This window comes from Marmota marmota, unplaced genomic scaffold (genome assembly GCF_001458135.2).
Source record: "Marmota marmota marmota unplaced genomic scaffold, marMar, whole genome shotgun sequence".
Lineage (NCBI taxonomy): Eukaryota > Metazoa > Chordata > Mammalia > Rodentia > Sciuridae > Marmota > Marmota marmota.
In genome coordinates, this window is record NW_026000316.1 from 942,580 (window position 1) to 959,065 (window position 16,486).

Below are 16,486 nucleotides of genomic sequence, written 5' to 3' on the forward strand. Positions count from 1 at the left end.
GGGGAGGGGAAAACAGAGATCGAAAAAGGCGGAGGCGGCTCCCGGACCTCGCTTTGGTCTTCAACATCACCATCCCCGAATCCCCAGTTCCCACCCACACACCAACCTCTAACGATACCGGGTAATTTTCCTTCCTTCTTCCCTCAAACGGCTATAGCGAGACGGTAGACGACGACCAGAACTACTTCTGCTCACGTAAGCGTTTGGTCACGTGAACGCCTACGTCATGTGAGATCTCGGTCACGTGAGCAACTCTCGGGCTAAACTCGGGATCACTAAGGTGCCGCACTTCCTTCTGGTATAGAAATAGGGCGGGCCAATATCAAGAAATAAAGAGTGTGATTGGTTAGCTGTGCGTCTTACGTGATTGATTATTGGTCGGCCACTGGAAATAACCGTCTAGTTGCCTGAGAAACAATAACGTCATTATTTAACAACCCATCAGTGATTGGTCCGCCCCTCAGGTTAAACTTAAAAGCCCAGGTTACCCCAGAAATCTGTATCGCATAATCACGGTGACAATGAAGCTGAAGAGCTGGGATCCGTGGCTGGGCTATGTGCTTGCGCTTCACTTCCGGACCCTAGTACTCTGGGGCGACTTTGGGGCCATGGCACTGGACAATGGCTTGGCGAGAACACCTACTATGGGCTGGCTGCATTGGGAGCGTTTCATGTGCAATGTTGACTGCCAGGAAGAGCCGGATTCATGCATCAGGTATCAACATTATTGGGTGCCCCGTTCCCTTCACTTTTCTGTACGTTGGTCTGGATGTGTTTGGGGAAAATGGAGGGACTCAATGTGAACATTTGAACCAGAGGGAGAGCCCCCCTACTATTGCTTGCTTTTTTTTTTTTTTAATCCCGAGCAAACTGCCCTAAACTTTCTCTGTGACCCTTCCTTGTTTAGAAGCCCAAACCAGCAGCACCTGCTTCACTCCCTCTCATTTTCTCCCTGTCAGGTAACCCAGCTGGGGACTTTCTTCATTTACCGTATGGTTATATTCAGACCCTTCTGGTGATGTTCTTCTCTGTCTGCCTGGCGCTAGCCTTCAGCTAGCTCTAAGCACAACTGGAGTGGGTTGGAAGACTGGGAAACTAAGATTCTTGCCATTTCTTCTCCTTTGGGGGGTACGGGTTCCTTGGCTGTAACTGGAGAGTTAAAAAGACCATGGGGTCTCTGAAATCTACATCAGCCATCGCACTTGAGTGTGACATCAGACTGGAAAGTTGACCTGGTGGAACTTTGTACATCAAAGGTGAGAATTGAGGCTGGGTTAGACAAGTATTTAACCCATCTGACCTTCATCGTCCTTGTCCTTGTAAATTGGAATAACATTTCTTACCTCAAGGAGTTGACTCAGAGCTATCAGTTAAGTTCCTGTCTCACATAAGTGAGCTTTCAGTGAAATAAACCCATTTAAAGTATATAACACACTGCCTGACCCCTCAATTGAGCAAATGGCATCCATGGAAAATGGATATTAAGTCTGCAAATATGAGTATGTGTATTTTTCTGGAAAGGGAGTCTTTACATTTCTTAATATTCTCAAAGGGATTTGTGGTCTAGAAAAGGTTAGTTGAAAATCACTGATATTGTTACCCATAATGCAGATGCTCCTCTAAAGGCAGTAATTTCTACATCCATAAGTTATTCCTGTAAACATATTTACAAATAAAGTCAGGATATTGGTAAGACATCACAAGTAACTGGCCCTTTAAGTTTAAGTCCTTCTTTTTTTTTTTAAAGAGAGAGAGAGAGAGAGAGAATTTTAATATTTATTTTTTAGTTTTCGGTGGACATAATATCTTTGTTTGTATGTGGTGCTGAGGATTGAACCCGGGCGGCGCGCATGCCAGGCGAGCGCACTACCGCTTGAGCCACATCCCCAGCCCCTTAAGTCCTTCTTTAAAATAAAAAAGTTCCTGTTCATAGCAACTCAGTTCTTCAAATGTTGCACATCATCTGATTCTTACCTAATTTTTTTTCTTTAGAACACTAATTATTGGGTCCAAATGTTAGTAGATTGTTTAACCATGAACAGGGGAATATGGAAAGGATTGGCAATAAAGAGCAGTAACTTCCAGGGAGAATGTCAGACAGATAACATCAAAAAAAGAGTCCTTGAGTCACAGAACTGGGGATAACAGGAAACCTTATCTATAAAGACAAGTATGGGGGAAATGGGGACTGGTATGTCAAACCTTCCCCAGTAGTAGTTCATTATAACCCCTTAAGGGAACTATTGTTTCAAAACCTTGGGTCTTCATGACCCTCCCCTTGTGGGAACCACAAGGCCTATAGGAAGGGTAATAAGTCTCTTAGGGGGTTATGCAAGGAGTTTGCTGAAGGCTATTCAAAGAGTAAAAACCATTCTAGCATTCTAGAGGTGTGCAAAAACTGGGATAATAACAAAGAAATCCAAATATTAAAAAAAAAACAAAAAACTTAAGACTCTTTAAGAGATGACCATGAACTGTGCATCCTTATCTCACCCACTCTCCAATAATTAAACTCCTACTTATTCCTCTGAGCAACTGGCTGGAAATTCTTCTTGCAGGGGTGTAAGAAATGATTGCTGCAGAGCCAGACACAGTGGCACACACCTGTAATCCCGGTGGCTTGGGAGGCTAAGGCAGGAGGATCACAAGTTCAAAGCCAGCCTCAGCAAAAGCAAGGCACTAAGCAACTCAGTGAGATCCTGTCTCTAAATAAAATACCAAAAAAAGGAAGAAATTAGTGCTGTAGATTCCAGTAGTCCCCTCAGCTTCACTGGTCTCTGCAACACAAAGTTATGCTAATTCTGATAATTGTCACACTGTCCTTCCCAAATATTTTATAAAAATGCACATCCCCAACAACAGTGTGTAAGAATGCCTGTTTCCCTCCACCCTGGCCAACACTATTTTTTTTTTTTATTCTTTTGAAACTTTCCAATCTGGTAGGTGTTTTTATTTGCACTTCTTTCTCTCTCTCTCTCTCTCTTTTTTTTTTTTTTGTTAAAGATGCTGGGTATTGAATCCAGGGGCTTCACACATGCTTGGCTAGGCAAATGCTCTACCACAAAGCTATACCCCTCAGCCTCTATTATTTATATTTCTTTGATTACTAACAAAAGCCAAATATTTTTTATATGTTAAATTGACTCTTTGCATAGCTATTTCTTTCATGGATTGATCCTTTGTGTCAGTCCCTTATTCAGTGGGGTTTTTGTTGTTCTGATCAAGCATATGTTGGGAATTCAGGTATTCCTGTTAGGTGTTGGTTTTTATATTTATATAATCAGGCACATCATTTCTTTATGATTTCTGGCTTTGGGGTCTGGAAACCAAGAAATCTTAAACATGGTTAAGATAAAAGCAAAGACAGTTTTATTTGGGTGTAGAATAGATTTATAAATCAGGAGCACAGACTCAGATAGAACCAACATTACACAAAGGAGAAGGTGAGCTTGTGTTTTTTTTTGGGGGGGGGGTTGTTTATTTTTTGTTTGTTTTTTTTGTTTTTTGGTACTAGGGATTTAACCTGGGGGCATTTAACCACTGAGCTATATCCACACCCTTTTTTTAAAATTTTGAGACAGCTTCTCACTATATTGCTTAGGACCTTGTTAAGTTGCTGAGGCAGGCCTCACACTTGTGATCCTCCTGTCAGCCTCCTGAGTTGTTGGGATTACAGGCATGTGCCATCCCACCTGACTGAACTTGGGGTTTTACAATAAGTGGGTAGTGCATTTCACCATACTTTAAGGGGAAAATAAAAGTTCCATTGTATCAGATGACTGGATCTCCTTCTGAACTTTCTCTTAAATTTCCTTTATTGGGGAGAGAGGGTACCAGGGATTGAATTCAGGAGCACTCAACCCATGAGCCACATCCCCAGCCCTATTTTGTATTTTATTTAGAGACAGGGTCTCACTGAGTTGCTTAGTACATCACTTTTGCTGAAGCTGGCTTTGAATTTGCCATCCTCCTGCCTCAGACTCTCAAGCTGCTGGGATTATAGGCATGCACGTCCATCTTTAAGCTGATGGGCACAAGAAATACAACTTGAAAGTTAAGGAAATTGGCAGAACTTGGGGGAAATAATATTTTCCACAATTTGTACAGTACTTGTATAGCATGTAAGTAAGTATTTCCAAAGTTGTGGTCAACTATTCAGACTATACTAGAAGCATTATACCACTTCACATCAATCATTGCCAATTTCATTTAGTGGCCTCCTTTCCCTTTGGGAACTATTCATAAAGTTACTATTTTCTTTTACAACTACTCACCCAGGCCTCTTCCACTGAGGAAAGCAGGCAAAGTGCATGCTGTGTGTCTCCTAGAGAAGATTGCATCTTTTATTTACCACCCTTGGCTTATTTTCACAGTGAACTCCTGGCTTAAATGTAATCAGCCAAGAAACCCTCCCTATGTGCTCCCAGTTATTCCTCATTACTTGCAAGGAGAGTCAAGCCCAGAGGAAAGGAAAAAAAAATTCAACATTGCCAGCCAAGCCATAAAAGTGTGCGTTCTAGTTTGTTATATACTGAGAAACCATAGATGTGCTTCAATCCCTTTCAAACCTGCAGGAAACAAACAAACAAAAAGGTATAACTTTAAAGAATGCTAATTGGATGTTTAAAAGGGAGGAATGGAAAAAAGGATGGATAGCCTCAAAAGCTAACCACCTCTGAAAAGAAGGGAAGGGTGCTGAGCATAGAAAAGGCAACACTGGGGCCTGCAGAAAATCGCACTTGCAGATTGCATTAGAATTCAAGCCAACCAGCCAGGATTAAAGCAAATCTTAATTCTCCCTTGGGGCCAATATCCAGACCCCCACTGGACTCCATAGAGAAGAATGATAAAAGGTACTGACTAAAGGGCAAAAGACTACATTTAAAAAAAAAAAAAAAAAAAACAGAAGCTTCCAAAATCTATCCCCATTCATTTGGCACAGTGTTCACTACCACAATTTCAACTAGACTAACATGGGAAGAGGTTAGAAAATATGCAATTGTAATCAGGAGAAAAATATAGGGAGAGAGTATTTTCGCTATAGCATTGTTCATTTCAGTCTACTTCAAGCATTCCCATCACTATGGCTGGAAAAGATATCTGGATGGAGAAAAAAATTTGGAAGTGAAGGAGCAGGGGATGCTTTCAAACTCAATATTTTAGAGAACTCTCATGGTCTGTCAGACAAAGGAGGGCTGTGTGGTTTTAAGTCACAAGTCCTTCTTTTTCCTTTTTCAAATATCTTTACAAGCCCAACTTGCAGAATGTTGTCTATTAGCTGCTCTCCAGCCACAAAATACCTGGACAAAAAGGCCATTGGGTCTAGTTGCTGCCTTCTAGGACCCAAGTTTCTGTGGTGGCAGCAGCAGCAGCTCTCACATTCCCATTTTAACTTTTTCGAGGTTTTTTGTTGTTGATTTATTTTTGTTTTTCTGTGATGTTGGATATGGAACCCAGAGCCTTGCCCATGCTAGGTACAGGCTCTACTGTGCTACTACCCTAGCTCCTTGTTTTGAGTTTTTAGGGTGGAAGAGCTTTTGAAAGGACGGTTCATTTTACCTTGTATTAGTTGTAATTACATCCACACTTACTAGACTTAAAAAATTTTGTGAGTTCCCAAATTTCATCTAATGAATTGTAATGATTATTGGAATTCCTCTTTCAGTGAGCAGCTCTTTATGCAGATGGCAGAGCTCATGGTCTCAGATGGCTGGAAGGATGCAGGTTATGAGTATGTCTGCATTGATGACTGTTGGATGGCTCCCCAAAGAAATTCATTAGGCCAACTTCAGGCAGACCCTCAGCGCTTTCCTGGAGGGATCCGCAGACTAGCTAATTATGTGAGTTTATAAGTGTTTTTTTTCATTTGGGGTCTGTAAGCACTTAGTCATAGAAGCTTGTTGAGAAACAGTCCTCATGCCACTTTGGAAGTTGAATGGCTGCTGTTATCTGAATTGTAAGACTTATCAGGTGGAATTTTCATCCCATCAGCAGATACATATTTTGCAATAGCTCATGAGGCCCATCTTGGAGAAGTTCTTCTTTTACTGAAAACACTGAAATCTCTAGGAGGAAAAAGGAACTTGGTTCTTGTCATATGTATGCATATATTTCCATATAAGCTTTAGGCTGCTATTATAATTGTATTACAAACCAGAATTTTAGAAGACACAAAATTTCTGGACATTATTAAAGAGAAATACAGCCCAACACTAGCTAAAGATGACAGATTTTATTTAGTAATATTGCAGAAGGGGAACGAGCCAAGTTAAAATCCAAAAGCAACAAAGATAAGTGAAGATTCATACCAATAAGCAAATTGAGGATTGAGAGGGTCAGTAGATGGAAAACTACTAAAAGATGTCAAGGGTGAGGGGATGACTTTGCAGGATTCTTGCTAAAACTGGGACATTAGAACACAGTTGAGGCTTGTCCTTGGAAAGGTACATTTTAGGATTCCAACAGGAATATTATAGTGGCTGACAGCTTTCTCCTCAGTTCTGTTCTGTAAATCACATGTATGATTTGAACTTGTCTCAGAAGAATTGGGGGATTTGTTCTTTGCCTTGCAACAGATTCATCTGGAAAATTGGGGGGGCAGTAGTGGGGGAAAAAAACTCTCCAATATCTGGTGAAGCACACTTGTCTGTTCCCTCAGTCTAAAGTGGTAATTTTTTTTTCTACTACTTGATTGCCCTACTATTGTGGTGACTCTTTCTTCTCATTTCAGGTCCACAGCAAAGGACTGAAGCTAGGGATTTATGCGGATGTTGGAAATAAAACTTGTGCAGGCTACCCTGGGAGTTTTGGACACTATGACATTGATGCTCAGACCTTTGCTGAGTGGGGAGTAGATCTGCTAAAATTTGATGGTTGTCACTGTGACAGTATAAAGCATTTGGCAGATGGTATGTTTTATTCAAGGGATTTAGCCATGAGCAAAGGGAAGAACTTTGAGGCCAAGGTAGCTGAGCATTCAAAGAACTAATCTTCAGATTTTATTTATTTATTTATTTATTTGTTTATTTAATATTTATTATTTTTAGTTGTAGTTGGACACAATACCTTTAGTTTATTGATTTATATGTGGTGCTGAGGATCGAACCCAGAGCCCCTCACGTGCCAGACAAGCGCTTTACCACTGAGCCACAAGCCCCTCCCCCAGATTTTAAATATACAGTTACAGCATAATTATTCTCAACTCCCACCTCTTCTCTTTCAGTTTGTTCATTAATTTATGTTTGTGGGTCCATGCATGCCTAATTGTAGTTAATATTGTGCACTTTTAACTCAAAAGGGTTCTAACAGTTCATTATAATTAGTAATTGTAACTCTTCTCTTCATAACATCATTTAGAAAAGAATCCAGGATGTCACATAGAGAAAGAAACATCATTCTTGCCTTTCCTAAATATACACACCATCTCTGCACTACATTCTCAGAACAGCAGTCTGGGAGATACTATGCACAATTTTAGCACAGAGCAACTACCTGTTCCTGCTGCTGGTTTAAAATATAAACATGAACCCTGCCCCCAGAAAGCCTCTTAAAATATAAAGCCCCAGCTGGAAATTCCCTTTCCCTTATTTTACCCATTGTTTTCTCATACAGGTTATAAGTACATGTCCTTGGCCCTGAACAGAACTGGCAGAAGCATTGTATACTCCTGTGAGTGGCCTCTTTATATGTGGCCCTTTCATAAGGTGAGCTAGTGAGCCCAGAATCCACTTTTCAGAACTTGAGAATGAAGGAGACAAGTTTCCCTCAAAGCCCATCCACTTTCACCATCCCCACTACTGTGGGGTCTAATGTACCACCACCTACGAAGTTGTCTTTGATTCTTCCCTTTATGTCACCATTCATGTCCTGTTCATCAACACTCCTGCCAGTTCTTTCTCCAAAATACGTCTTCAGTCAGCCCACCTCTTTCCCTCCTCTGCTTCCACTCTGGCCTTCCAAGGCACTCTCATTTTTCACTCAGACTTCTCTGACAGCCTGATCCACTTCCAGCCCTCTTCCCACCTCCATCAATTTTCCAACATTATCTTGTTAAAATGGCATCTTTATCAGTTCCCTACTTAAAATCCTTACCTGGCTTCCCATTGCACTTGGAATAAAATCAATTTCCATTGATCTGGCCCTTAGCTGCCTCTCCAACCTCCAAGGAATGATAGCTCTTTATTTTTTTACTGTTTTTCTTTCTGCCCCTCAAACACTACTAATATTTTTACACTTGCTTGTTGTTTTATTCTAGAAGACATCTTCCCCCAAGATTTTTAAAGCATAAACTCCTTAACATTCAAGTCTCAGACCAGATGCCACATACTGAAGACAAGTCTTCTCTAATTACTTTAAAATAGCCCTCTTTCCATTATCACATTAACCTGTTTATTTGTAAAAGCTTAGCACTATTAACTTATTGTATGTCTCCCACTAGAATGTAAATTCCATGAGGGCAGGGAACTTGTCCTACTTTATCACTGTTATTGATAGCATATGGTAAGTATTGAATAGTTATGGAATAAATTCCTATTATTTTCTTGAAAGCCCCCCAAAATAGTCTCACCTTTTCTTCATCTTGCACCTCAGATCTTCCACCTGTCTACAGACTTTAATTAATTCCATTAACAAATTATATGCTTAGGACTCAAATTTTATGTTTGATGCAGCACTATGTAGTTTGCAGTTTATTTTTACTTGGTAAGAGCATATTAGTTAATTCTGATTATAAAAATAATGTTAATTTTACAAAAGTTTGGAAGTAAATACTCTTCCATAATGCCAATACCTAGATAGCATTTGGTAAATTTCCAGCATAAACAGTATTCAAGTAATTTTAATCCCTTATTAAAGAAGTATTGCCTACTTCTGAAGCATACTTCTTATAATCTTGAGACTTCTTCATGGAGACCTTCAATCTATAAACTAAAGGTTACAAGTGCCTCATTTAAATTGGGCTGTTTCCATCGCACAAGGAAACTGAACAGAACCATTTTACCTGTTTTCACAGCCTAATTACACAAAAATCCGACAGTACTGCAATCACTGGAGAAATTTTGCTGATGTTTATGATTCTTGGGAAAGTGTGAAGAGTATCTTGGACTGGACATCTTCTAACCAAGAGAAAATTGTTAATTTTGCTGGACCAGGGGGTTGGAATGACCCAGATATGGTAAGGACTTGAGTCTTCCTTGTTCAAGACCAATAGTAGGCCTGTTTCCTGTTTGACATCCAAGGAAAATGGAGGTAAAGTTCCTGGGAGGAGGTTAGCTATATTTAGAGTAGGATGCTGTAGAAAGTAGCTTTACTCTGTGGTTAATCAAGGTAATTCTATAAATGTTTGGCCTTCTCTTATTTTTGTCCCAGTTAGTGATTGGCAACTTTGGCCTCAGCTGGGATCAGCAAGTAACTCAGATGGCCCTCTGGGCTATAATGGCAGCTCCTTTACTCATGTCTAATGACCTCCGACACATAAGCCCTCAAGCCAAAACTCTACTTCAGGATAAAGATGTGATTGCCATCAACCAAGACCCCTTGGGCAAGCAGGGGTACCGCCTTAGAAAGGTAATGTTCTGTGGGAGAAAATAGTTCAGGAACTTATTCTCCTTCTTTCTGTGGTTATAGACCAGCTGAAATTTAAGGTATGTGTTTTAAGGTGGTCTTTTTTATTCCCAAGGATCATTCGTTGTGGGCCAAAATCTGTTACATGAGGACATGACTGATCTTTCTTGAGAACACTAGTTTTTCCTTAATCTTTATGCCATAATCCATAATAAGGCTTTTTGCTAGAATCATTACTTTCCAAAGTAATCCTGTTTAAAAAAATACTAAAGGATTTTTTTTTCCTACATGCGCTCCCCCCACTCAGTACTGGGGTTGGAATCCAGAGGGGTACTCCACCACTAAGTTACATCCTAAGACCTTTGAGACTGGTTCTTGCTAAATTGCCTTAACTGGCCTAGAAATTGTGATCCACCTGCCTCAGCCTCCCAAGTAGCTGGGATTACCAGGCATGCAACACTGCAATCAGCATGTGCTTGAGAGTATGACTGAATGCCAAAGTAAAAAAGTAGCTCATTGCTAGTTATCAAGCAATCACTCCTATCTTCTTTTCTTTTTAGGAAAACAACATTGAGGTATGGGAACGACCGCTCTCAAACTTAGCCTGGGCTGTAGCTATGACAAACCTACAGGAAATTGGTGGACCTCGTTCTTACATCATCTCAATTGCTTCCCTGGGTAAAGGAGTGGCCTGTAATCCTGGTTGCTTTATCACACAGCTCCTCCCTGTGAAAATGGAGCTTGGGTTCCATGAATGGACTTCAAGCTTAAAAACTCGTATAAATCCCACAGGCACAGTTTTGTTTCGGCTAGAAGCAAAAAGAAGACTGCATCAAAAAGCTTAAATGTACTTTAAGTTGTATACTTTCTCCAAAGTGACAAGCCCACTTTTCTATTTTTTTTCCTCCATTTCCACTTTAAAAAGCTCTGTTTCCTTGAATAAAATTTCTCAAAGTTGGAAGTTTAAAAGAGCTACTTCAAAAGTTATTCTAAAAAGAGAATTGTTTGGAGAAGGGCTTAAAACTAATGCACTAAGAAATAACAGCCATAATTCATTGGATACTTCTGTGCCAGATTCTAATAAATGCTTTCAAGGTGCTGATTTATTTTAACCCTCCGTCCTGAAGTAGGCAGTTATTCATTGTACTACAGAACCTGGACTTAAACCCCAGCTGTTAATCACTACTGCCAAACAAGGTACTTGGATGGTTCTACTTATAATTTCAGTGCAAATGGAAAATAAAATCTGCCGTCTCAGTAAGACAAGATGATTGCCAGGTGAACTGTGATAAATTCCCAGTGTTATCTGTAATCTACATCTAACAAATAAAGGTGGCTTACTTTCACCAAGAATAACTAGATTTATGGTGCCCTTAAACTGAACTGTTAATCTCAAGGCCCCATGAGGAGGCAGTGATCTTCAAACCTGGGATATCCAGACATGGATAATTGCAAGGTTAACATCTGGTCACTCTTAATTCACAACTGGTTTGCCTGAGATACCTGTAGCCAAGGCTGCTCCTTTTCCACCTCCCTTTTATTACAACTGTTCTCCAACATGAGCAAAAACAGAAGTATGAACCTCACCTGTCAGGAGCACTCTGGAAATACGTGCCCGTAAGTCCTGAACAAGAGATCTTGAACAATTATTAAACCCCTCAATAACTTGGGCTTAACCCACAGGAGCCTACATCTTTTTTAATATTTCCCACTGCTCATTCTACAGGAGAGAGAGGGTGATCATTGGGAGTTATTGAATGGCCCCACTTAGCTCATTCCTCTCAAGTCATTGACTCCATTTCATGTTTATGTTGCTCAGTTGGTTATTAAAGGCAGAACGCAAGTTTTACAGCTGGTTGGATCAGAACCTGATATTATTATCCCTTATTCAACAGAATGTTTGGCTTTTCCAAACTTCTAATACTTGGCAAATAGCTTTTGCTAATTTTCCTGGTCAGATAGAAAGTCATTATCCTCATGATAAAATTATTCAATTTGCTTTAGTAACTAAATTTATTTTTACACAAATTGTGCATGCTCAACCAACAGTTGGGGCATTATCAGTGTTCACTGATGGGTCAAGTTCAGGTAAAGCAGGTTTATATAGCCATGCTCATATAGAGGTAATGCAAACACCATATACTTCTGCACAATGAGCAGAACTTCAGGCTCTCATTTATTCTTTAAATCATTTTGCAATTGTCAATATTTATTCTGATAGTTTATATGCAGTTGGAGTTACAAAAATATTGAAACTTCACCTATTGGGTACACACCATCACAAGAGTTATTCAATTTCTTTCATACCTTGCAGAAGATAGTTCAAATGTGTCAACATCCCATCTTTTATAGGCCATATATGGCCCACACTACACACTAATCTCCCAGGACCTTTAACATCAGATTAATAAGATTGATAAACTGGTTGCTGTTTGTCAGCAACTGTCTTTGTATGACTGTGCACACACTTTTTTGCATCATCAAAATGCATCTAGTTTGTGTAAAGTTTAATATTACTAGAGAGCAATGTGTCAAATTGTACATCAATGCTCACAATGTGTTGTACATTCTATCTTTACCATCTGAGGTAAATCCCCGCAGGTTACAACCAAATCAGTTATGGCAAATGTCTATAATTCAGTTCCTCAATTCAGCCAACAATGTTATGTACATGTAGATACTTATTCCGGATTTATCCTTTGTGAGCTCTTGGACTCGTAATACTTGGAGTGGCTAGTTTCATTTATTGCTTCCATGGTCACAGCTTCAGTGGCCATCTCAAAATATTCAGCATGCAGATTTTCTTAATAATTTGGCTTAGAACACTTCCAAAGCTCTTTATAATCAGATAAATATTGAGGAAAGGATTGAAACTAAGCGAGATGCCTTAGAAGCTACTGTCATAATATTGGTAATGAGCTTTCTAAAAGTTCAAGGAAAGACTCAAATGTCATGCTGATTATAAATGCTTATTACTGCTGCCAAATACCTTGTTTCCTAATGGGATTGGGAGGTTAAAAACCATTTATTAGTATTTGGCAGAATAACAGCTTGGATCTTTTGGAGTTACATCATCATATTCAAGATATACAAAAAAGTGATTTGATATTTCGGATCCTACTTCAAGAGTTAAATGGTTTTATTCCTGGAAACATAATATTCTCTTTGCTATTAATCCTCTCTTGTATTGTAATCATGTCATGCCTTCAGAACAAGAATTCAGAAATTTGCAATAGCAACTCATCACCTACTTTTTCAAAGAAAGAAGGGGGAATATGTTGGGAGCCACTCTGGAAACACAGGCCCTTAAGTCCTGAGCAAGATATACTAAACAATTATTGCACACAATAACTTAGGCTTTACCGCTGCTTGGATAATGAGGCATGGCTCCAGGAGCAGGCGTTACATGGTGGGGTTGAGTTACACTCACCTATTCCTTTGTAATCCTACCCCTTGCCCCTTTTTTGGATAGAAATTCTAAGAAACAGCATCCCCCAATAAAAGCCAACTGTAGAATGTGTGCTCCCTCTCTCATCCGCCTCTTGTGACTTTCTCTTGCCCCCCTTGTTGGAGCCTGAGGCCAGGAGCTGGGGAAGCTGTCCTGAAGCTCATATAAAAAGGTATTCTGTGTCTGCATGGTATTTTGGGTCATCCCAATTTCACCGAAGTGACTTTGGTTCAGTTGCCCGCACTTAGTGGGGGCAGCACTCACCCATTGTGAACATTCATGCAATAGTACCAAAAGGACCACCCAAAACAAAAATGCATGCTGGAATAATTATGCCTGTCATGTGATTTCACCAATTATTTTCATAAAAATTGAGAACATTCAGTTGATAAAAGCTGGAATAACATTGTTAAACACAGGGTTGAGGTTGTGGCTTGGTGGTAGGGCACTTGCCTAGCACTGGGTTGGATCCTCAGCACCACATTAAAAAATAATGTAAAGTACTGAGTCTGTCTTCAACTAAAAAAAAAATATTTTAAAAAGTTGTTAAACACACTCATCAATGAATAGATATACTATCTATAAAATGATCTTCCCACTGATAAAACTGCCATATTTGTTTCACTGTAAAGTTCTGCTGCTGAAATACAAAGAACTAATTTTAATCAATAAGACTGAAACGTAGGAGTAAAAGAATGTGTAACTTCAAACTATGTTGAAGTACTTGTTAAAATGGAGAGAATATACTTGGTTAAGGTTTCTTTTTTTTGTTTCAACCAGAGATTGAACCCAAGAATGTGGCTATGAGCCACATCCCCAGCCCTTTCCATGTTTTAGGCAGAATCTTGCTAAGTTGCTTGGGGGCCTCACTAAATTGCTGAGGCTATGAATTTGCAATCCTTCTGCCTCAGCCTCCAGAGAGGCTGGGATTATAGGCATGCACCACCATGACCTACTACTTAAGGTTTCTTAAGGCTATTAATACACTGGAAAGTTTGTAATATTTTACACTTATCCCAACATGATAAAAATGTCTACTTTAAAATGTTAAAAGGGTAGCTTCACCAAGTGAGGTGGCACACACTTGTAATCAACTACTCCGGAGGCAAAGCAGAATGATCCCAAGTTCAACACCAACCTGAGCAACTCAGAAACACCCCATTTCAAAATAAAGGGCTGGGGCTGAGTGACAGAGCACTTGCTTAGCACGTAAGAAGCCCTTTGTGCAATCCACAATACAGTCCTCCCAAAAGTTTAAAAATAAGATGGCATGTCAAAATGATTAATTGGGGAGTCTGGAGACCTAATATACATTATACAACACATACTTTGCCTAGGGTTTTTTTTTTTTTTCAGTGCTGGGGATTAACCAAGAGCCTTACATGTGCTGGGCAAACAGCACTGTACAACTGAGCTATATATCCAACCCCCCAAAATCCTTATGAAATGTATAAGTACCAGAAGTATGAGATTATTTTTATCTCGGTAAACTTTTTCTACTTCGATTAAATGAGAACCAATAACTTTTGCTTAACAGCAACTGGGATCCCATTAACACACAAAGTGCCAAATTAAATAATCACACATTTGATATGAGCTCAACCAATCAGTCAAAATGTAGTACTCTAAACCATAATCACAAATTTCCCAGAACACCAAATGCAACCAAATTAAGCGAAGATAACCTCAACATTTTATTATCTTCATAACAAAACAAACGATGAAGCTTAGAACTGGATCACTTGGCCCTGTAATGAAACAGAAAAAAAAAAATGTTGAGTTTTGTATTTTGGAAAGAACCACCACTCCATCAATAATATCTTTTCTAAGAGATAATCATGCTATGTATGTTGAAGCAAGTTTCCTCATTCTTCCTTTCCTACTTACAGCAAAACCAACACCAAAAATCTTACACTGAAATCTGAAACTTTCTAAGTTTGATACTTAACAAGTGTTAGATTTCAAATACTGGGTTTAAGGATGCTCAACCAGTTAAATCTATGTAAATATTCCCAAATCTAAAAAAAAATTCTGGTCCTAAGCATTTCAGACAAGGGATACATAACCTGTACTGTCAGCTATGGATAAACATAATAGAGCTATAAATAAGATTATACCTTTCTCTTCTTATCTCCTCCCAGTTCAAAATGCTTGCATCTCTTAATAGCCAGCATTCTTTTAGATCTGCAGTTAGGCTCAACACACTCAAGCCTCAGCACAATCTTCTTTGTAGTTTTAGCCTGGAAAAAAAGCCAGATCATTCATAAATCATTGCAGAACATCACTTTCTGGCTAGGTATGGTGGCACACACCTATAATCATCACAACTTGGGAGGCTGAGACTATAGGATTTCGAGTTCCAGAATAGCCTCAGCAACTTAGCAAGACCCTGTCTCAAATTTTTTAAAAAAGGAGGGATAGAAATTTGTTAAGGATGCCCAGTGGTGAAGCATCCCTTGGTTCAATCCCTTGTGCTAAAAAAGGAATAAAAAAAAAGAAAATTAGGGCTGGGGTTGTAGCTCAGTGGTAGAGAGCTTCCTAGTACTTGTGTGGCACTGGGTTTGATCCTTGGCACCACATAAAAATAAAACAAAATAAAGATACTGTGTCCCTCTACAACTAAAAAAAATATTTAAAGAGTCCATGTTTATCTTAAAAAAGAAAAAAAGAAAATTACTTTTTAAAAAAATGAATATGTTGGGTTCAACACTACTTAAAGCTTTGCAAATGATAATTGCCATTTGTCTTTAGCTATAAGGAGAAAGTAATATAGTAATAGCAAAAATGACAGGTTATCCAACTGTCATCAAGTTCTACTAATATCCATCACATCAAATATCCTACAGAGCTTATTAGACTCTCATTATGTCACCTTGAACTTCTGGCCTCTCAGCAGAATGCTGCATAGTTCATATATATTTCATATAATCAAAAAGGAGTAAACCAAGTTTTGTAACTATGTAATAACACAACTTTTCTAATTTATTAAATAGGGTAATATCAATTCTCTTAAGATTGTTTACATCTAAAATTCATGCACATTTGATTGAGTTATCTAACCAAGCTACACTCTCCACTAATAAAACTTTTAGCCTTCCCCTTTAGTCAGAGCTCTGCTGCTCATCTGCAGTTCACAAAAGATCAAGACCTAGACAGAACCTAAACAAGTTATATAAAAGTGAAAAGACATTCAAGTGTTCTTTTTACCAGCTTGTAGTCACACCATTTATTGAACTCAAGTTACTCTTTAATATTTTCTGGAACCAGGCTGGATGAAAAGAAATGTGTTAAGAGATGCAGTGCCGGAGCAAATCCTATGTTCTAGGCACTGTGCTAATTAAGAAAACTCAGCCTGAGAATAATATATTATTCACAAGGCTAATGGAAGCCTAAATGACTATTGTAAAGTTTGAAGGCTTCGTGAAAGAGGTAGCAGACTGAGAAGCCAAATGACTTTTTTTTTTTTTTTTTTCTTTT

At 39.0% G+C, this 16,486-nt stretch overlaps 3 protein-coding genes across 8 annotated transcripts in view; 1 reads left to right on the forward strand and 2 right to left on the reverse strand.

The window, feature by feature from the left end:
* Hnrnph2 (heterogeneous nuclear ribonucleoprotein H2) overlaps window positions 1-260 on the reverse strand; it is a 6,022-nt gene extending 5,762 nt beyond the window's left edge. Inside the window, exon 1 of one of the 2 annotated variants that reach the window (XM_015502290.2) lies at window positions 107-260. The gene's annotated coding sequence lies outside the window, so the exon portion shown is untranslated. The remainder of the gene's footprint in view (window positions 1-106) is intronic. The other variant, XM_015502291.2, reaches the window with a different exon arrangement.
* Window positions 1-16,486, reverse strand: part of Rpl36a (ribosomal protein L36a) — a 23,645-nt gene that overhangs the window by 5,762 nt on the left and 1,397 nt on the right. Inside the window, exons 4-6 of one of the 3 annotated variants that reach the window (XM_048797351.1) lie at window positions 15,127-15,249; window positions 10,100-10,108; window positions 7,417-7,425 (exon numbers count right to left, since the gene is read on the reverse strand). In XM_048797351.1, the coding sequence (XP_048653308.1) occupies window positions 7,417-7,425; window positions 10,100-10,108; window positions 15,127-15,249 (141 nt within the window). Of the gene's footprint in view, window positions 1-7,416; window positions 7,426-7,899; window positions 7,954-10,099; window positions 10,109-14,679; window positions 14,758-15,126; window positions 15,250-16,486 lie in introns of those variants that run through there. The other 2 variants (XM_048797350.1, XM_015502262.2) reach the window with 2 other exon arrangements.
* Gla (galactosidase alpha) lies at window positions 438-10,914 on the forward strand. Of its 3 annotated transcripts, none has more exons than XM_048797348.1 (8): window positions 484-715; window positions 4,374-4,593; window positions 5,666-5,840; window positions 6,731-6,908; window positions 7,612-7,703; window positions 9,011-9,172; window positions 9,367-9,564; window positions 10,122-10,914. In XM_048797348.1, the coding sequence occupies exons 1-8, from the start codon at window positions 622-624 to the stop codon at window positions 10,404-10,406; spliced, it is 1,404 nt and encodes a 467-aa protein (XP_048653305.1). In that variant the 5' UTR covers window positions 484-621; the 3' UTR covers window positions 10,407-10,914. The 3 variants fall into 3 exon arrangements, with proteins under 3 accessions (XP_015357778.1, XP_048653305.1, XP_048653306.1); XM_048797349.1 differs by lacking the exon at window positions 4,374-4,593 and adding an exon at window positions 960-1,256 and having other exon boundaries at window positions 575-715; XM_015502292.2 differs by lacking the exon at window positions 4,374-4,593 and having other exon boundaries at window positions 438-715.